This window comes from Bos mutus, chromosome 7 (assembly GCF_027580195.1).
Source record: "Bos mutus isolate GX-2022 chromosome 7, NWIPB_WYAK_1.1, whole genome shotgun sequence".
Lineage (NCBI taxonomy): Eukaryota > Metazoa > Chordata > Mammalia > Artiodactyla > Bovidae > Bos > Bos mutus.
In genome coordinates this window covers 50,051,031-50,073,282 of record NC_091623.1, presented here as the reverse complement: position 1 = coordinate 50,073,282, position 22,252 = coordinate 50,051,031, and the positions used below count along the sequence as shown (strand labels likewise).

General features: G+C 41.4%; 1 protein-coding gene across 2 annotated transcripts in view; it reads left to right on the top strand.

Moving 5' to 3' along the window:
- Nucleotides 1-22,252, top strand: part of RNF130 (ring finger protein 130) — a 142,223-nt gene that overhangs the window by 103,204 nt on the left and 16,767 nt on the right. For both annotated transcript variants that reach the window (XM_005893437.2, XM_070373496.1), the window contains exons 4-5: nt 12,990-13,061; nt 14,907-14,989. In XM_005893437.2, the coding sequence (XP_005893499.2) occupies nt 12,990-13,061; nt 14,907-14,989 (155 nt within the window). The remainder of the gene's footprint in view (nt 1-12,989; nt 13,062-14,906; nt 14,990-22,252) is intronic.

Below are 22,252 nucleotides of genomic sequence, written 5' to 3'. Positions count from 1 at the left end.
AATACAACTGACAAATGTAACATTGATAAACTGACATCATCAAAATTAAAAGTTTCCCTGGTGGCTCAGATGATAAAGAATCTGCCTGCAATGCAAGAGACCCAGCTTCAGTCCCTGGGTCAGGAAGATACCCTGGAGAAGGAAATGGTAACTCACTTCAGTATTCTTTCTTGGAGAACTCCATGGACAGAGAAGCCATGGTGGGCTACAGACTGTAGCCATGGTGAGCTACAGTCCATGGGGTCACAAAGAGTCTGACATGAATGAGCAACTAACACTTTCACCAGATTTAGAGAAAATATATGGAAAACGAATTCTATTTAGAGTATGTAAAGTAATCTCTAGATAGCTCTGTAGTGCAGCGGATAGCACATTGAACTTTTAGCATATGTAAAATACTCTCAAGCCAATAATAAACAATAAACTCTAGACAAACGGGCCCCTTCATGGATCACAGCCTTGTCATGGCGAAGGGGCTTGTGTAATTCATTGAAGCTATGAGCCATACCATGCAGGGCCACTCAAGACAAATAAGTCATAGTGAAGAGTACTGACAAAATGTGGTCCACTGGAGGAGGAAAGGGCAACCCACTCCAGTATTCTTGCTGCAAGAACCCCCTGAACAGGATAAAAAGCAAAACGACCAGAAACCAGAAGATGAGCCCCCCCAGGCAGAAAGATGTCCAATATAAGTACTTGGGAAGCATGGAGAACAATTACTAATAGCTCCAGAAAGAATGAAGCAGCTGGGCCAAAGAGGAAACGACGCTCAGTTGTGGATGTGTCTGGTGGTGAAAGGAAAGTACAGTGCTGTAAAGAACACTATTGCATAGGAACCGGGAATGTTAGGTCCATGAGTAAACTGGATGTGATCAAGCTGGAGATGGCAAGAGTGGAAACATTGACATCTTAGGAATCAATGAACTAAAATGGACGGAAATGGGCAAATTCAATTCAGATGACCATTATATCTACTACTGTGGGCAAGAATACCTTAGAAGCCATGGAGTAATTAACCCTCATAGTTAACAAAAGAGTCCAAAATATACTACTTGGGTGCAACCTCAGAAACCAGAGAATGACCTCCATTCGTTTCCAAGGCAAATCATTCAGTATCACAGTAATCCAAGTCTGTGCCCCAACCACTAATGCCAAAGAAGCTAAAGTTGACTGGTTCTTTGAAGACCTACAACATTTTCCAGAACTAAGACCAAAAAAAGATGTTCTCTCCATAGGGGATTGGAATGCAAAAGTAGAAAGTTAAGAGATATCCAGAATAACAGGCAGGTTTGACCTTGGAGTACAAAATGAAACAGGACAAAGGCTAACAGAATTTTGTCAAGAGAACATGCTGGTGATAGCAAACACCCTTTTCCAACAACGCAAGAGGTGACTCTGCACATGGACATCACCAGTTGGTCAAACTAAAGTCAGGTTGACTATGTTCTTTGCAGTCAAAGATGGAGAAGCTGTGTACACTCAGCAAAAACAAGACTGAGTGTGACTCGGGTCATGGGCTCCTTATTGCAAAATTCAGGTTGCAAAAGTCAGGTTGATTATGTTCTTTGCAGTCAAAGATGGAGAAGCTGTATACACTCAGCAAAAACAGGAGCTGAATGTGACTCAGATCATGAGCTCCTTATTGCAAAATTCAAGCTTAAATTGAAGAAAGTAGAGAAAACCACCTGAATGTTAAGACCTAAATCAAATCTCTTAAATGATTATACAGTGTATCACAACAAACTGTGAAAAGTTCTTAAAGAAATAGGAGTACCAGACCACCTTACCTGCCTCCTGAGAAACCTGTATGCAGGTCAAGAAGCAACAGTTAGAACTGGACATGGAACAACTGACAGGTACAAAATTGGGAAAGGAGTATGACAAAGGTGTATATTGTCACCCTTTTATTTAACTTCTATGCAGAGTACATCATGCTAAATGCCGGGCTGAATGAAGCTCAAACTGGAATCAAGATTACCAGGAGAAATATCAGTAGCTTCAGATATGCAGATGATAAAGCTCTAATGTGCAGAAAGCAAAGAACTAAAGAGCCTCTTGATGAGGGTGAAAGAGGAGAGTGAAAAAGCTAGCTTAAAGCTCCACATTCAGAAAAATAGGATCATGGCATCCGATCCTATCACTTCATGGCAAATAGATGGGGAAGCAGTGGAGATTATGACAGACTTTATTTTCTTGGGCTCCAAAATCACTGCAGACGGTGACTGCAACCGTGAAACTAAAAGACACTTGCTCCTTGGAAGGAAAACTATTAACAAACCTGGACAGCATATTAAAAAACAGAGACATCACTTTGCCAACAAAGGTACATATAGTCAAAGCTATGGTTTTTCCAGTAGTCATATACAGATGAGAGTTGGACCATAAAGAAGGCAGAGTGCCAAAAATTTGATGCTTTTGAACTGTGGTGTTAAGACTCTTGAGAGCCCTTGGACAGCAAGGAGAGCCAACCAGTCAATCCTAAAGGAAATCAGTCCTGAATATTCATTGATAGGACTGATTCTGAAGCTGAAGCTCCAGTACTTTGGCCACCTGATGTGAAGAGATGAGTTATTGGGAAAGACTGTAATACTGGGAAAGACTGAAGACAAAAGGAGAATTGGGCAGCAGAGGATTAAATAGCATCACTGACTCAATGGACATGAATTTGAGAAAACTCTAGAAAATAGTGGAGGACAGAGGAGCTTGGCATGCTGCAGTCCATGGGGTCACAAAGAGTCAGACACCACTTAGCAACTGAACAACAGAAAAATTGACCAAAGATTCTAGCAGACACTTCCCCAGAGAAAATATGCAGGTGGAAAATGACTACATGAAAGGATGCTCAACTTCATTAGTCATTATGGAAATGCAAATTAAAACCTCAATTAGATACCACTGCCCACCTGTTAGAATCAAATGAAAAAGACTTGGTGTTGGTGAGGAGGAGGAGAAATTGGGATTTTCATACACTGCTGATGGAAATGTGAAATGGTACACTCCTTTGGAAAACATTTTGTCAGTCTCTTAAAAAGTCAGACATGTGAGACTGGCTCTCCATGCAGCCAAAGCCTGGGGCATCCAGAACTTCTGGAACAACTGCCACTGAGACTGTAGGAGACACCTTGTGTCCCAGCGAGACTCACCACTGTTCCCCATGCCCTGGACTGCTGCCCACACTGCCACCACCAGAGACCTTGGTGAGCAGGGCTCACTGCCTACCTTGCGCTAGGGAGGGACTCGAGCCCCCTGGGGGCTGAATAGGTATTCAGGAACCCGGAGGCATCAGCGTTGATGTCTTCCCTTCTCAATGGTGTTTCTGGTGTCCACCTCAGGAGTCTCCTTGGCCACTCTTGATACACTTGGAAATTAAACAGAGGATACACTGAATATATTTTTCTTGAAATTTTTCATTGTATATGTTCAGTACTAACAGAGTGAAGGACAGGCCAAAAGTACTGCAGTAGGTATGGAGAAGCCATGGAATATCCACCAACCAGATAATCATCACTGGAGTAACTGGAAGCATCTGAATGTACTGTTAAAAAATAGCGGCTCGACACAAATCACTGCACCAACCTTAGGAGGGCAGAAACCTACAGGAAGAAAGACTTCAACATTGAAGCCTGGGAAAAGAAGAGCTCAAACACAGTAAGTTAAAATAATAATAATAATGAAAAGGCAGAGAAATACTACACAAATGAAGAAGCAAATTAGAAACATAGAAGTCCAAATAAATGAAGAGGAAATAGGCAAACTACATGAAAAAGAATTCAAAATAATGATAGTAAAGATGATCAAAAACCTTGAAAACAAAATGGAAAAAATGCAAGAATCAATTAGCAAAGACCTAGAAGAATTAAAGAATAAACATACAGAGACAAACAACACAGTTACTGAAATTTAAAATACTCTGGAAGGAATCAATAGCAGAATATCTGAAGCAGAAGAACAAATCAGTGAGCTGGAAGATAGAATGGTGGAAATAACTTGTGAAGAGCAGAATAAACTAAAAAGAATGAAAAGAACTGAGGATAGTCTCAGAGACCTCTGAGACAATGTCAAACACACCAACATTTGAATTAACAGGGGTCCCGGAAGAGGAAGAGAAAAAGGGTATGAGAAAATTTTTGAAGAGATTATAGTTGAAATTTTCCCCAGCATGGAAAAGAAAATAGTCAATCAACTCCAAGAGGCACAAAGAGTCCCATACAGGATAAGCCCAAGAAGAAACACACCAAGACACATACTAATCAAATTAACAAAGACTAAACTCAAAGAAAGAATATTAAAAGCAGCAAGGGAAAAGCAACAAGTAACGTACAAAACCCCATACATTTAAGAGCTGATCTTTCAGCAGAAACTCTGCAGGCCAGAAGGGAATGGCTGGATATAATTAAAGTACTGAAAGGGAAAAATCTACAACCAAGATTACTGTACCCAGCAAGGATCTCATTCAAAATTGATGGAGAAATAAAAAGCTTTTCAGACATGCAAAAGTTAAAGAGAATTCAGTCCTACCAAACCAGCTTTACAACAAATGTTAAAGGGACTTATATAGTCAAGAAATACAAAAGAAGGAGAAAGATCTATAAAATCAACCCCAAACAAGAAAATGGCGATAGGAACATATATATCAATAATTACTTTAAATGTAAATGGATTAAATTCCCCAACCAAAAGACACAGACTGACTGAATGGGTACAAAAACAAGATACATATATATGCTGTCTACAAGAAACCCACTTCAGACCTCAAGACACATACAGACTGAAAGTGAGAGGATGGGAAAATATATTCCATGCAAATGGGAAGCAAAAGAAAGCTGGAGTAGCAATCCTCATATCAGATAAAATAGACCTTAAAGAAGATTACAAGAGATAAGGAAGGGCACTACATAATGATCAAGAGATCAATCCAGGAGGAAGACATAACAATTGTACATATCTATGCACCCAACATAGGAGCACCTCAATACATAAGACAAACACCAACACATAAAAGGAGAAATGTACAGTAACACAAAAATGGTAGGAGATTTTAACACCCCATTCACACCAATGGACAGATCATCAAAACAGAATATTAATAAGGAAACACAGGTCTTAAATGATACATTAGATGAGATGGATCTCATTGATATTTTCAGGACATTTCACCCAAATGCAGAAGAATATACCTTTTTCTCAAGTGCACATGAAACATTCTCCAGGATAGACCACATCTTGAGTCACAAATCAAACCTCAGTAAGTTTAAGAAAATTGAATTCGTTCAAGCATCTTCTCTGACCACAATGCTATGAGACTAGGTATCAATTACAAGAAAAAAACTGTAAGAAACACAAACACATGGAGATTAAACAATACATCTCTAAATAACCAACAGGTTACTGAAGAAATCAAAAGGGAAATCAAAAAATTTCTCGACTCAAATGACAATGAAAACACAGCAACTCAAAACCTATGGGATGCAGCAAAAGCAGTCCTAAGAGGAAAGTTTACAGCAACACAATCCTACCTCAAGACACAAGAAAAACATCCAACAGACAACCTAACTTTACACCTAAAACAACTGAAAAAAAAAAATTAGTAAAAGGAAAGAAATCATAAATGTCCGAGCAGAAAGAAATGAAAGAAACAATAGTAAAGATTAATAAAACTAAAAGCTCGTTCTTTGATCAGATAAACAAAATTGACAAACTTTTAGCCAGGATCATTAAGAAAAAAATAGAGAAGAATCAACAAAATTAGAAATGAAAAAGAGGTTACAACAGGCAATGCAAAAATACAGAGGATTATAAGAGACTATTATGAACAACTATATGGCAGTAAAATGGATAACCTGGAAGAAATGGACAGATTCTTAGAAATGTTCGATCTTCCAAGACTGAACCACAAAGAAATAGAAATTATGAACAACTCAGTAACAAGCACTGAAATTGAAGCTGTGGTCAAAAATCTACCAAAATACCAGATGGCTTCACAGGAGAGAATTCTGTCACACATTTAGAGAAGAGCTTTCGAAAAAGTGCAGAGGAAGGAACACTTCCAAACTCATTCTACAAGGCCACCATCACCCTGATACCAACACCAGACAAAGACAATGCAAAAAAAAGAAGGCTACAGGCCAATGTCATTGATGACCATAAATGCAAAAATCCTCAACAGAATATTAGCAAACAGAATTCAGCAACAAATCAAAAAGCTCAGACACCATGATCAAGTTGGGTTTATTCCAGGGATGGAAGGATTCTTCAATATATGCAAATTAATCAATGTGATACCATATTAAACTGAAAGATAAAAACCATATGATAATAGATAAAGAAAAAGCCTTTGATAAAATTCAAACCCATTTATGATTCAGTTCATTTCAGTCAGTCGCTCAGTCGTGTCCGACTCTTTGGGACCCTATGGACTGTGGCACGCCAGGCCTCCCTGTCTATCACCTGGAGTTTACTCAAACTCATTTCCATAGAGTCGGTGATGCCATCCAACCATCTCATCCTCTGTCATCCCCTTCTCCCGCCTGCAATCTTTCCCAGCATCAGGGTCTTTTCAAATGAATCAGTTCTTCTCATCAGGTGGCCAAAGTATTGGAGTTTCAGCTTCAGCATCAGTCCTTGCAATGAATATTCAGAACTGATTTCTTTTAGATGGACTGGTTGGATCTCCTTGTAGTCCAAGGGACTCTCAAGAGTCTTCTCCAACACCACAGTTCAAAAGCATCAATACTTCAGTGCTCAGCTTTGTTTATGGTCCAACTTTCATATCCATACACAACTACTGGAAAAATCATAGCTTTGACTATACAGACCTTTGTTGGCAAAGTAATGTCTCTGCTTTTTAATATGCTGTCTAGGTTGGTCATAACTTTTCTTCCAAGGAGCAATTATCTTTTAATTTCATGGCTGCAGTCACCATCTACAGTGACTGCAGATTGGAGCCAAAAAAAATAAAGTCAGCCACTGTTTCCACTCTTTCCCCATCTATTTGCCATGAAATAATGGGACTGGATGCCATAATCTTAGTTTTCTGAATGTTGAGTTTTAAGCCAACTTTTTCACTGTGACTCCTCTTTCACTTTCATCAAGAGGCTCTTTAGTTCTTCTTTGCTTTCTGCTATTAGAGTGGAGTTATCTGCATATCTGAGGTTATTGGTATTTCTCCTGGCAGTCTGGATTCCAGCTTATGCTTCATCCAGTCCAGCATTTCTCATGATGTCCTCTGCATATAAGTTAAATAAGCAGGGTGACAATATACAGCCTTGACACACTCCTTTCCCTGTTTGGAACCAGTCTTTTGTTCCATGTCCAGTTCTAACTGTTGCTTCCTGACCTGCATACAGATTTCTCAAGAGGCAGGTCAGGTGGTGTGGTATTCCCATCTCTTTCAGAATTTTCCACAGTTTATTGTGATCCACACAGTCAAAGGCTTTGGCATAGTCAATAAAGCAGCAATAGATGTTTTTCTGAAACCCTTTTGCTATTTCGATAATCCAATGGATGTTGGCAATTTGACCTCTGGTTCCTCTGCCTTCTCTAAATCCAGCTTGAACATCTGGAAGTTCATGGTTCACATATTGCTAAAGCCTTGCTTGGAGAGTTTTGAGCATTACTTTACTAGCATGTGAAATGAGTGCAATTGTGTGGTAGTTTGAGCATTCTTTGGCATTGCCTTTCTTTGGGATTGGAATGAAAACTGACCTTTTCCTGTCCTGTGGCCACTTCTGAGTTTTCCAAATTTGCTGGCATATTGAGTGCAGCACTTTCACATTATCTTTTAGGATTTGAAATAGCTCAACTGAAATTTCATCACCTCCACTAGCTTTGTTTGTAGTGATACTTCCTAAGGCCCACTTGACTTCACAGTCCAAGATTTCTGGCTCGAGGTGAGTGATCATCCCATCATGATTATCTAGGTCGTGAAGATCTTTTTTTGTATAGTTCTTCTGTGTATTCTTGCCACCTCTTCTTAATATCTTCTGCTTCTGTTAGGTCCATATCATTTCTGTCCTTTATTGTGCTCATCTTTGCATGAAATGTTCTCTTGGTATCTCTAATTTCCTTCAAGAGATCTCTAGTCTTTCCCATTCTATTGTTTAAAACTCTTCAAAAAAATGGGAACCTAGAACCTACCTCAACATAGCAAAGGCCATATATGATAAGCCTAGAGCAAACATTATTCTCAATGGTGAAAAACTGAAAGCATTCCCCCTAAGATCAGGAACAAGACAAGGGTGTCCACTTTTACGACTGTTATTCAGCATAGTTCTGGAAGTCCTAGCTATAGCAATCAGAGAAGAAAAATAAATAAAAGGAATCCAAATCAGAAAAGAAGAAGTCAAGCTCTCACTGTTTGAATATGACATGATATTATACATAGAAAACCCTAAAGAAAGTTTCAGAAAGTTACTAGAGCTAATCAGTGAATTTAGCAATGTTGCAGGATACAAAATCAATATGTAGAAATCCCTTGCATTTCTATATACTAACAATGAAAAATCAGAGAAATTAAGGAATCAATCCTTAATCAATTCACATTGCATCAAAAAGAATTTAATATCTAGGAATAAACTCACCTAAGGAGACAAAAAGAACTGTAAACAGAAAATTATAAGACACTAATGAAAGAAATCAAAGATGACAGAAACAGATGAAGAGATATTCCATGTTCCTGTAGAAAGAATCAATATTGTGAAAATGACTATTTTACCAAATTATACAGATTCAGTGCAATCTCTATCAAATTACCAATGACATTTTCCACAGAACTAGAACAAAAAATTTCACAATTTACATGGAAACACAAGAGACCCCAAATAGCCAAAGCAGTCTTGAGAAAGAAGAGTGAAGCTGAAGGAATCAACCTTCCTGACTTCAGATTATACCATAAAACTACAGTCATCAAGACAGTATGGTACTGGCACAAAAACAGAAATATCGATCAATGAAACAAGATAGAAAGCCCAGAAATAAACCCATGCACCTGTGGGTACCTTATTTTTGACAAAGGAAGCAAGAATATATTATGGGGCAAAGACAGCCCCTTCAGTAAATGGTGCTGGGAACACTGGACAGCTCCATGTAGAAGGATGAAATTAGAACACTTCCTAATGCCATATACAAAGATAGACTCAAAGTGGACTAAAGACCTAAACGTAAGGCCAGAAACTATAAAACTCTGAGAGGAAAACGTAGAACACTTGATGACATATTCAAAGCAAGATCCTCTATGACCCACCTCCTAGTGTAACAGAAGTAAAAACAAAAGTAGACAAGTGGGACCTGATTAAACCTAAAAGCTTTTGCACAGCAAAGGAAACTATAAGCAAGGTGAAAAGACAACCCTCAGAATGGGAGAAAATAATAGCAAATGAAACAGCTAACAAAGGATTAATTTCTAAAATATACATGCAGCTCATACAACTCAATACCAGGAAAACAACCCAATCAAAAAGTGGGAAAAAGACCTAAACAGACATTTCTCCAAAGAAGACATACAGATGGCTAGCAAACACATGAAAAGATGCTCAACATCACTCATTAGAGAAATGCAAATCAAAACTACAATGAGATATCACCTCACACTGGTCAGAATGGCCAACATCAAAAAGTCTATAAACAATAAATGCTGGCGAGGGTGTGGAGAAAAGGGAGCCCTCTTGCACTGTTGGTGGGAATGTAAATTGATACAGCCACTATGGAAGACAGTATGGAGATTCCTTAAAAAACTAGGAATAAAATCACCATATGACCCAGCAATCCCACTCCTAGGCATATACCCTGAGGAAACCAAAATTGAAAAAGACACATGTATCCCATTGTTCATTGCAGCACTGTTTACAATACTAGAACATGGAAGCAACCTAGATTTCTATTGACAGATGAATGGATAAAGAAGTTGTGGTACGTATACACAATGGAATATTATTCAGCCATTAAAAGGAACGCCTTTGAGTCAGTTCTAATGAGGTGGATGAACCTAGAACCTATTATACAGAGTGAAGTAAGTCAGAAAGAGAAAGATTAATATCATGTTGTAATGCATATATATGGAATCTAGAAAAATTATAACTGAAGAGTTACTTACAGGGCAGCAATGGAGAAACAGACATAGAGAACAGACATAGCCATGGGGAGAGGGGAGGAGCAGGTGAGGTGTATGAAAAGAGTACCATGGAAACTTACGTTACCATATGTAAAATAGATAGCCAACGGGAATTTGCTATATGGCTCAGGAAACTCAAACAGGGGCTCTGTATCAACCTAGAGGGTGGGATAGGGAGAGGTTCAAAAGGGAGGGGAATATATGTATACCTATGGCTGATTCATGTTGAGGTTTGACAGAAAACAACAAAATTCTGTAAAGCAATTATCCTTCAATAAGAAAATAAATTAATTTTTAAAAAGTCAGACATGCCTGCCATATTAGCCAGTCTTCCCTGCTGCATAGCTGTTTGACCCAGCAGAAAGGAAGCACAGATCCTTACAAAGACCTGTGTACTGTTTGAATATGAAGTATATCGTTTGTTTTTAGCTTTATTTATTACCGCCAAAACTGCCTCATCAACAGGGAAAAGGGTAAATAAGTTGTGGTACAATGGGATACTACATAGCATAAGAAAGAAGTGAACTATTGATGCATGCGGCAACATGGGTTAATCTCAGGGTAATTATGCTGAGTGAACGAAAGCATACAGAAAATAGTATACACTATCGTTCCATTTACATAAAACTCTCAAAAATATAAACCATAGTAGCAGAAAGTAAGTCATAGGGGATGAAGTGAAAGGATGGCAGGAAGAAGGAATTAGGAAGAGACACAAGGAAATTTGGGAAGGATGATAGACTGTTGATTATTGTAATGCTTTCATGGGTCAAGTTAAAACTTCAAATTGTACACTTTATGCAATTTAAGTCAGTTATATTTCCATAAGGCTGTTTTTGAAATATGTGTATGTATGCATGTGTATGTATGAATGCATGTATGTGATTGAGGGGACTCATAGATTAAAGGAGACTTGAGAGACATAGCAAGCAAATGCCATGTTTAGACTTTGCTGTATCCTGATTCAAGCAAGCCAACTATAGTATGACATTCTGGAGACACTTGAGGAAATAGTTTGAGTGTTAGATTATGTTGATTAATTATTGTTACTTTTGTTAGGTAAGACAGTAGCACCAAACAAAAGCCCATGTCTGTTAGACATAGTTCACTTGGTATGAGTTTACGGGTGAAAGCATACAGTGTTTGTGATGTGCCTTTGAAATCCTCTAGGACAGTAATGAGAGGGGAATAGATGAAAAATATAGTGAAATATTGATAATTGAAACTCAATGATGAGTACTTTAAAGGTCCATTAAATTCTTTTTTCTTTTGTGTACTTTGAAGTTCGTCCTAAAATTTTCTGTTGTTTTTGTTTCATCCTCAGGATAAAATCCAAGGTCTCCCTTGTTTTAGCCTCTGTCATACCACTACAGCCCCATCATCTGCCTCCTATCACAGTTTAGGATCTGGTTATATGCAAGGTGGGGAGGAGGCCATGGCACCCCACTCCAGTACTCTTGCCTGGAAAATCCCATGGATGGAGGAGCCTGGTGGGCTGCAGTCCATGGGGTCGCGAAGAGTCCGACACGACTGAGCGACTTCACTTTCACTTTTCACTTTCATGCATTGGAGGAGGAAATGGTGGCCCACTCCAGTGTTCTTGCCTGGAGAATCCCAGGGACAGGGGAGCCTGCTGGGCTGCCGTCTCTGGGGTCGCACAGAGTCGGACACGACTGAAGTGACTTAGCAGCAGCAGCAGCAGCAGCATATGCAAGGTGACCATCTGTCCCAGTGTGCCTGCAGTCTTGGTTTGCACCTGTTGTCCCAGTATAATTATTAACAGGGTCCTCTCACTCTCAGAACATTCTAATATGAGTAATAAAAATATATGCTCACCATAGTTACAGTTATATCAGTCTGTAATTTCCCTCACATACCTGTGCCTCTTACCTGTTTGTCTTTACTGGACTAGTCCTTGGTCCAGAATCCCCCTTCCTGTCCCAATGCTTTCTTCATCTAACTCCTTCCTACTCTTTTCCAAGCCTTAGAGATTTGCCTGATTTAACTCTCTTAAATAAATGAGAAAAACTCAAACTCAGAAAGGTGAATGTACCTTCCTAAATCGTGGAGCATAGCAGTGGCAGTCAGAAGCAGAGTTCATGACTGCATCCCTTCCCCCACACACTGATCTTGATAAGCAGTTTTAAGGAGTTTTTGAGATATCCTTTCACAAAGACAGAGCTTGTGTGTCTAATAATTAGTGTGTCACCCTTGGAGCAGAATAAGAAAGCTATTGGAACAGTGGCAGTAGCTCTGACGTGTGTAAGAACTAGATACTGATAATGTTAGAAATGTTTGTTAGATACAAAATGCATTGGTAATTATGACACCTGGCTTTTTTTTTTTTTAACTATATACACTTTTTTACCAGAATGCTAAATCTGTGGAGAAACTGCCAGTTTTTCTAACTTTTTAACTGCTTTCTTGGAATCCTTTCATATGATATGACTTGGAAAGTAATGTAGGATAATAGGACTTTATATATTTATTTTAAAGTAAAGAATATCATCTAGTGAAGTGAAGTAAAAGTGAAGTCGCTCAGTCGTGTCCGACTCTTTGCAACCCCATGGACTGTCACCTACCAGGCTCCTCCCTCCGTGGGATTCTCCAGGCAAGAGTTCTGGAGTGGGGTGCCATATCATCTAGAGTATATCTTAAAAGTTATCACAAGAAGGAAAAAGGTCTGTCTGGTGATGGATATTGAGTTATTGTGATCATTTCAAAACATAATACAAGTATTGGATCATTGTGTTGCATACCTGAAATTAATATAATGTGTATATCTATTATAACTCAGTAAAAATTTTAATAAAGTTTGCTGAAATAAGAAAAATCCAGAGATTTTGCACTTAACATCTGTTTTTCTTTGCTATTTTCATAGCGTCGTCTTGGAGATGCAGCCAAGAAAGCCATCAGCAAATTGACAACCAGAACAGTGAAAAAGGGTGATAAGGTACAGTAATGAAACCTCTTTAGCACTGTAAAAACAGTGAAGTATTTTGCTTTTTATTTGGTAGGTGACAATACATACTGACCATTTGTGTCTCCTCCATTAGGTTTTCCTTTTACTTCAAGCATACTATCTAATGCTTTATTGTAAACTAACTTCTCTTGGAAATCTTATTCTTAGTATGCCTGTCATCTGGAGATCCTCCTTATAATTTTCTAATTTTCCTGGACTTTTAATGCTCTTATCATCATTAGCTTCACTGGACTACTTATAATTTCCCTAGCTGTGCTCTTCAACACTTTTCTTCTGCTAAAACCTAGCGTACTTTGGGGTTCTTCTGTAAAGAGCCAGGAATGTGCATTCTCTTCCTGTGCTTTCTAAGACTTTGCATCTCTCTTTTATGTTTTAATTCTTCACAGTTCGTGGAAAACTGGAGACCCACATTCAGGGGGTGGTGGTTAACATGGCACTTCCTGTACAGGTGGCTAAGCAGTTTGAAAGAAGGGCACAGTTTACTAGAGTTGGGCCTGGAAGCTTACAGGGAATAAATCATAGAGGCAGTGATAGAAGCTATCTGTGGCTGAAATTGCTAACCCCAGTTCTTCAGTCAGATCGCAAAACTTGGTGGAGTCCTGCTTCTGCTTTCTGTGGACAAAAATAGCTACTTAATGTGAGACCCTATATTCAATATATTCAAGGCTATCTAGAATTTAAAAATTGTGTCTCTGAAGGCATAAAAACCAAACCTGTCTTCTGCTAAAAACCAACTCTAATTTTTTATCGAAGAACTCTGGAAGGATAATTACAGAGAATTCTCCATCCTCTTAAGTTTTACCACTTTCTTGACTTTACTCATTTTTATTCCTACTTCCTTGACACCCTACATCTAGTTTCCCCTGTCACAGCTCCAAACGGTAGAAATATTTTCAGTGAACTTCATGGTACACGAAGGAAAAAATTAAAAATACTTGCAGAAAATATATGCAGCGTCTCAACAACTGTACTTCATGCCAGAGGAGTGATTGCCCATATAAATGCTTTTTTGATCTGATAGCCTTCAGCTGCCGCATTAATTTGAATTTCTCTGGAGCTCATTCAGCTTATCCATCCTACTTTGTCCCCCACGCTAACCATCTTTCCTTGTTAAAGCCAACACTTTTCGCAGTTTGTGTCTCCTACACCTGTCAACAGCTGTCCTGCTGAGTTTCAGTCCAAGGGGCAGTGACACAACAAACAGTGCTGCCTTTCCTGGTAGTGCTCTGTTTCATGACCAGGCAGGGGAACCCTTCCCCAGTCCAGAGGAGGCAGAGATCAGTTACCCTTGTTGACCAAACACCTGGCAGACTCTTCCTGAACCTTGATCAAGACCTGGTGTAGAGTCGAATCCATGGCTGTTCTCTGTCCCAGATCTCCCATCCTTGGGCCAGGTCTTGTGGTGGCTCACCATCTTTCCTGCCGGTACTTAATTTTGTGGTGAGATGAGTGTCCTGATAAGGAAAACACACTCAGAATACTGACGCAGCCGTAGTGGGGAGAAGATGGTCCAAGGTGATGGCTGGTTTTTATATCTTGAAAAACGTTATTATTCTAATTTCTAAGATATTTCACAAACAGAATTAGTAATAATTGTTATACTGTAGTTTAAAAGCAAAATAGATTGGCCCGCATACAATTTGGGTTGACACAGTTAAGCAGTTGGAAACATACTACGTTTTTTTTAACCTTTCATTCTATAATTGCCTGTTTACCATAGTTGCCACAGGAGAAATTTTAGCTGGATTGTATGTCCTCCATTTAGGTACTTTTAGGAGTAGTGTGTAACTTTTGTTCCCATGCCTTGTGTTTCAGGAAACAGACCCAGACTTCGATCATTGTGCAGTGTGCATAGAAAGCTATAAACAGAATGATGTTGTCCGGATTCTGCCCTGCAAGTATGTCGGCTTTCTTTGTTTAAAATAGAATGGTACTAATGTGATTTGTGTATCTCCCTTTTGGAGTGGGTATCCATTTGCTTTTGAGAGCCATTCTTACCCGCAACTTTTCTGGTGGGAAGAGGCCTGGCTGCACACTGAATGTAGTGGTATACAGAAATAATACAGAAGGACATCTTTACGCTGGCCCTGCCATTTCTGAGTCGTGTGGCCCTGGCAGCTCTACTGCAGACTTCAGCAAGAACTGATTGCAAACCTTCTCTAGTTAAGAGAAAAATGGGTGGGGTGCATCAGTAGCCTAAAAGCAGTAAGGTCAAGAATTTTTATTTCTGTGCTTTCTGTGGACTTTATTTCTGTAGATTTCAGATCTAGCCACTGATCCTCTCCTTCTCAGACCAAGGGTTCATCACTAGTCTCTCCAGTAACACCTCAGTCCACTTGGTACTGGGTACCAGAACGCTGCGTTGGCAGGTGGCTTCTTTACCACTAGGCCACATGGCAGAAAGTGAAGAGGAACTAAAGAACCTCTTGATAACGGTTAAGGAGGAAAGTGAAAGAGCCAGCTTAAGACTAAATATTAAGTTAAGATCATGGCATCTGGCTCCATTACCGTATGCCAGATAGGAAGGGAAAAGATGGAAGTAGTGACAGATTTCTCTTCTTGGGCTCCAAAATCACTGCAGATGGTGACTGCAGCCACGAAATCAGAAGACTTTTGCTTCTTGGCAGGAAAGCGATTGACAAACCGAGACAGTGTGTTGAAAAGCAGGGATATTACTCTGCCGACAGGAGTCCATATAGTCAAGGTTATGGTCTTCCCAGTGGTCAGGTATGATTGTGAAAGCTGGACCGCAAAGAAGGCAGAATGCCAAAGAATTTATGCCTTTGAACTGTGGTGCTGGAAAAGACTCCTGGAAGTTCCTTGGACATCGAGGAAATCAAACCAGTCAATCTTAAGGTAGATCAATCCTGACTCTTCACTGGAAAGACTGATGCTAACGCTGAAGCTTCAATATTTTGGTCATCTGATGCACACAGACGACTCATTGGGAAAGTCCCTGATGCTAGGAAAGATCGAGGGCAGAAAGAGACAAGAGCATCAGAGGATGACATGGTTGGATGGCATCACCGATGCAGTGAACATGAACTTGGGAAAACTTCGGGAGATGGTGAGAGACAGGGAGGCCTGGCATGCTGCAGTTCATGGGGTCACAAAGAGTCAGACGTGAGTGGGCAACTGAGCAACAACCAGAAGTCTAGGGCTTGGGTTAAGTCTTTGACTGGCCTTGGCTGTGTGAAGTGGGGGGACTGCTGTGTGCTGTGTGCGTGCCCCAGGTCAGGCACTCTGCTCTGTGCAGTTTGCATCTGCTGTCTCCCCGCTGTCCAGTGAGGTGTGGGGAAGCCGGTAGTGGAGCTTCCAGGGTCAGGGTCACACGACTCAGAAATGGCAGCGCTGGTGTAAAAATGTCCTTCTGCATTATTTCTGCTCTTTACATAGGGCCACATGCCTCCCTCAGAAAGGAGGATGTTTGCCTGCACTTTGATGCCCACAAAAGAGCGTGTGGATTTCTACCATGGTGCTACGCCAAGCTCGGGAGTATGAAACATTAAGATATACAGTCTGAGCATTGATTGGAAGAAATATGAAGTCACCTACTGAGAAGCCTTAAATCAAAAGCCTTCTCCATTCTCATTTAAAACTGATTCACATAACTCTTACCTTCTAATAATATGGAACATGTGAATGAATAAAATAATCTGTGATGATTGTCTCCATGAGGCTACTGGTGTTAATTTACTTACTCACAAAGGTATACATTTTGAATCCAGAGAGATCTGGGTTTCACTAAATCATAATTTATGAATAATTCCATATATTGAAACGGAAAAACCAGTATTCTGGAAGTCACGTCATTCAGTTTACATATTAAGGAAACTATAAAACTAAATGTCAGCTGTCCTGTAGAAAATTAAATTATCTAATTATAGTTTTTCAGATCTAAAACCATGAAGCTAAAGGAAATACACACACAAACACAGTTGACCCCTGTACAACACAGGTTTGAATTGCACCAGTTGACTTATTTCAATAGTAAATACTGTAGTAATAGGTGATCAGCTGATGGTTGAATGTACAGAACCATCAATACAGAAAAAAAGAAAGTGGAAGTGCTAGTCACTCAGTTGTGTATGACTCTGCAACCCCTTGGACTGTAGCCCGCCAGGCTCCTCTCTCTGTGGGATTTCGCAGGAGTGGGTAGCCATTCCCTTGTCCAGGGGATCTTCCCAACCCAGGGATCGAACCTGGGTTTCCTGCATTGCAGACATATTCTTTACCATCTGAGCCAGCAGGGAAGCCCACGAATACAGAGGGCTGACTGTAAGGTTATATGTAAATTTTCAACTTCAGTGGGTGTCAGCACCCCTAACCACTGCCCCTCCACATTTGTTCAAGGATCAGCTATACAAATCAGGGGAAACAGTAATAGGATACTTTATAAAGTATAATCCACTCTTACTTGCTTTTAAAAACTGTTTTTACCTGCACAGGTTTCTTTTGAAACTGGAATAGCCAGGAAGAAGTCAAGTCTTTGCAGATTCTCTGTCTTCCTGTCTCAGTCCAGGGGCCCCTAGGACTGTCTGGGACCTAAGAATGAAGGCTTCCAAAACTGTTAATGGTAATTAGTAAGATGACAGTGTTTTCCTCAGGGGAGCCTCAGCTGAAACTAGATTGTGCTGGGAAATTTGTTCCATATTCTTTCTGTCCTTCAAGAATTGGCTTTTCCAGAGTTTCATTCCTGGTTCTCTTTTTTCCTTCCAAAGGTCAAGAATCAATGGGGAGTTTTCAGAAATACATACTGAGGGGAGTCCCAGGCTTGTTTGTTTTTATTAAGTGCCAGGGGTGACTCTGATGCTGCAAGGCCACGCCATCTATTGAAATGTAGAGCTGTGCTTGATCTTAGAAATTTCTTAGAATTTGACCTACCACCAAAGGAGGGGATCTCAACCTTTGTATTTGTTGTCTGCTTTCGAGTATTAGAGTTTGACAAACTTAGTGTTTTTTTGCACCTGTGATTGGGACACTGCTCACAGGGTTGTCTTCTATTCCTAGATCCTTGTCTAGATGACACTCCCCCTTTTACTTTGAAGCTGGTTGTAGCTTTCTCTGTGCTGCACAGCCTGCTCACAAAACATTTCCTCTAACTGAGATGGTGACAACAGCATGATTCTGAGGTGCAGTAAAACTAACTTTGCAGTCAAGCAACGTTTTGTATGACCCAAGTTGACAGTTTTTGACCTAGAGCAAGGTCTTTCCACCTGGGCACTGTTGACATTCGGGACCAGACATTTCTTTGTTGGGCAGGTTTGAAGGGCTCCCCCTGCATTGCGAGTTATTTAGCAGTATCTTTGGCTCCACTTAGTAGGTGCCAGTAACACCCCCCGCACATGGCCATTGACAACCACAAATGCCTCCAGTTGAGGACGCCTGATCTAGAGAATGGCTCCACACAAATACTCATCTTTATTCCACATCTTCTCCAAGCCTCTGTTTTCCCATGGATCCCTTTCAAGTACCTTTGAATTAACAACTCTTGTGTGCTACTTGCTCTGGTCTCTCTCTCTCTCAGATACTCTCCCTTCCCTCTGTAGTCTGTGGGTCATTAAAACTGGTCTGATGTGTGACTCGCCTATGTCTTCCTTTAGCTCTGGTCGGACAGCTCTGGTGCCTGGAAGGCTAGCTGGGCCTGAAGCACTGCCCAGAGCCCCTCTTTTTCCCTGGTCATTTCTCCCTTCTCCTCAAGCAGCACATCCAGGGGTATCTATTCTCCTTAAACATCTTCACTCATCCCTTTATTCCTCACTCTCGTCAGATACGTCACCATTATCTTCACAGAAACCAAGGCTGTTAGTTGAAATTCTCCTGGCTTACTGATCCTAAGCCTTCACACGTACCTGCCTCCACACCCACCCTTGCAACCTTGCCTCCCATCAGGACAGAGGACCGCCTCCTTGGTTCTAATGTGCTTTTTCAACCTGGGCCTGTGTGTGCCAACACCTTCCCATCCTTGAAACCTGGCTCTTGACTCTTTGCTCCCTCCAGTTCTTGTTCTTCTGTGTCTGCCCACCAGCATTTCATCACGCTCAAGCATTTCCTCTCCAGTTTTTATAACTCTCTTTTAAACCCAGCTCCAAAGCTGTGCCACCCTACAGCTTCTCCCCTTTACAGCCAGATTCTGAAAAGCATCTGCACTCACCATCTCTTCTTCCCCTGAGTAAGGCAGGAAGAAAGTACAGGTGCCTTTATGTCTGTCTGTCCTTCCTTTTAACATACCTATCCCAAGACTGAACTAAAACTTTCTACAGAGAGCAAACCTCTTGTGGATCGGCTTCTTGCGTGGCCTTTACTCTTTACCTTTGTCACGTTAATTCCCTGAGGACAGATGGCAGTCAGCCCCGCACTGGGACCTCCTCCTTGTGTCAGCTGACCACCGTCGGCCATCCTCTGGATGGTAGCCAACACAACTTAGAAACTGGAAGACTGGCACCCTGCTTTGCAGCTCTTCTATTTAAAGGTCAGCCACAAAATTTTTAGTGCTTAAAAACACTTTTCAGAAGTAGAGTGCTGCAGCTTGGCTCATTGTATGTCTAAGATGCCACCTTGGAAGCTAAAGTGGGTCAGTCGCCTGGCGGCTGGCAGAGACACTGCTGTGATGCCCCTCCTCAGAGGGAAAGCCTATTTAAACAGTGTCTACTGCCAGTCCTAGTTCGGGGAAAAGAGGAGTTCTTGTCTCTGACCTTTAGTAATCCTGGATCCTTTTATATTTGCCAGGTTGTTGCACGGCACCAAGAGGCTGCAGAGCTGTGAAAACAACTCGCCTTCAGTGTAGACGCCTCACGCCCCTCCCCAGCCATTGTTCTGATCACTCTAGCTTACAGTGCGTTGGGAAGTAGGAGAGCGGGAAGGCATTGTGTTTTAATGTTACTGGTTTTTTTCCCTTTTCTGTTCTATACTTCCATATATCCCAAAGTACTTCTGTATCCCAAAGTATTTCTAATAGGAATAAAGGACTTTTCTGAAGCTCTGATACACTTGTCCTTTACATGTTTCATTGTTCCCCAACGCATCACCCGCTTTCCGTCCGTGTGCACCGCTCAGCCCTAAGTGTGTGGGGCCCTTTTCTGTGTTTGTGTGCGTTTTTATTATTCGGGACTTTTTAGAACCGTGGGAAGGAGTTCTTTCCAGGTCTGACTGGCCCCACGTGCCCCTCTGAGGTGTCTGTGGATGCCTTTCATACATCTGCAAGCCTGTAAGAGATCACTCTGGCGCGGGCGTGCAGAGACCTGAGGCACGCTAAAGTGTTCTGACCGTGTAGCAGGAGTTGTGTGAAATACTGGCATTACTCTGCCTGGTTGTATGTTTAATAATACCTTTTATTGGCATATCCTTGGTGCCTTTCCTAAGTTTTTCACTTACTGCTCCAAACAGCCTCACGAGGTAGATGGCAGGCAGCCTTCCCCACTGTGCTTCTCCCCCACAGTGTTCAGATGAGACAGCTGGTAGTCAGAAAGGGCTGTTTGTTACGGCTCAGGCTGTGGTAGGAGCAGAACTTTGCCCAGGAGGAAGGGAAGGCCGTGTGGAGTTTGGTAAAACAGTAGACCTGAGGAGACAGAAGCAAGAGGTAAAGAAAACAGGTGACGAAGAAGAGATCGGTGAATACAGGGCAGCTCTTCACGACAGTGCTGTCAGTGGCCTGAGGGAGAGTGACGGCTTGTATCAGAAGGGCCAGCAGGTGAAGAGAGAGAGCTGTGCTGTGGGAATTAGACTGATGTTTCCTGGGCCAGGTGCAGGAGCTAGACTGTTGTAATCCTGGAAAGAGCGTGACTGGAGGAAGACGTTTGGGAGGGAGGGAGGAAGGGGCAGCTTGCTGGCTGGGGTGGCGACTGAGGGTGGCAAAGCCATAGGCTGGGCAGATAGCCTAAAGGAAAGGGGTTTTCATGGAGAAAAAACAAAAAGCTTTCTGATTTTGAGTTAGCTAAGGAAGAGAGGCTTTCTTTCCCAGCTTGTCCCTAGAGAACAGTTGGTCTTTGTTTTCCTTCATTACAGTGCTCCACAGGGAACCAGACACTTTGTTTTAGATCGGCAAACCTACAAGGGAACACTTAAGGACCCTGACATAAGAGAAATCCATTTATAACTAAGGTTAAAGGGACAGAGAACACTCAACTTACACAGCTTTAAAAATTACGGGATTAAACCATTTTGTTCGTTCCAAATAACCGGTAATAGAAAAGAAAAGCTAGATAATAAGAAAAGAGGAAAGCAGAAACGCTGGTAAGAAGGGAAGGTAAAAGCCAGCAGTGCTGACTTAAACCAGGATTTCCACAGACAGCTGGTTCAGGTCAGCTCCCCAGCACCACAGCAGCTGCACCAGAGGTCACACAGCCTTCTGTCATCTGCCAACTGGCCCAAGTCCACTGTCCACACTGCATCGAACTGGCTGAGAGCACCTCCCCAGCCCCCCATCTCTGCCAACGCTGACCAAACCCTCACTGGTCCATAGACCTCCCAGAAACATTGCCAAATAAAGGCAGATGTGCCCTTGCAGTGAGGAGGAGCTGTCATTTATGTCAGACCTAAAGGGGTCTGTATCTGAAAAAAGGACTGGAGGCCTTGTTCTTATCTTTCTTAGGCCACAGCCAACACCGTCACAGCTGCTGGGGAATAATCCCCACCTCTGAGAATACCCTCAGCAGAATTCTGGGGCAAGCCTTTATCTCCCTTTCAGAGTACACTCCAGATGCAAGGAACAGTAAACAGACGTGACAATGTGTTATGTATACTAAATGAGTTTAGGTCTTGCCTATGGTTCGATGACTTTGACCCTTTAAGTGAAAACCTTCAGGGTTGATGAGGTTCTGATTCATTGCGTTATCTAAGTTTCAGACTGTGTGTACTAAGTCACTTCAGTCGTGTCTGACTGACTGTGACCCTATGGACTGTAGCCCACCAGGCTCTTCTGTCCATGGGATTCTTCAGGCAAGAATACTGGAGTGGGTTGCCAAGCCCTCCTCCAGGGGAGATTCGCAACCCAGGGATGGAATTCGCATCTCATGTCTCCTGCACTGGCGGGCAGGTCCTTTACTACCATTTAGTTGCCAATGTCTTAATTCTTGGGCTTCTCAGGTGACGAAGTGGGTAGAGAATCCGCCTGTCATGCAGGAGATCTGGGCAGAGTTGGACATGGCTAAGCACGCACACAC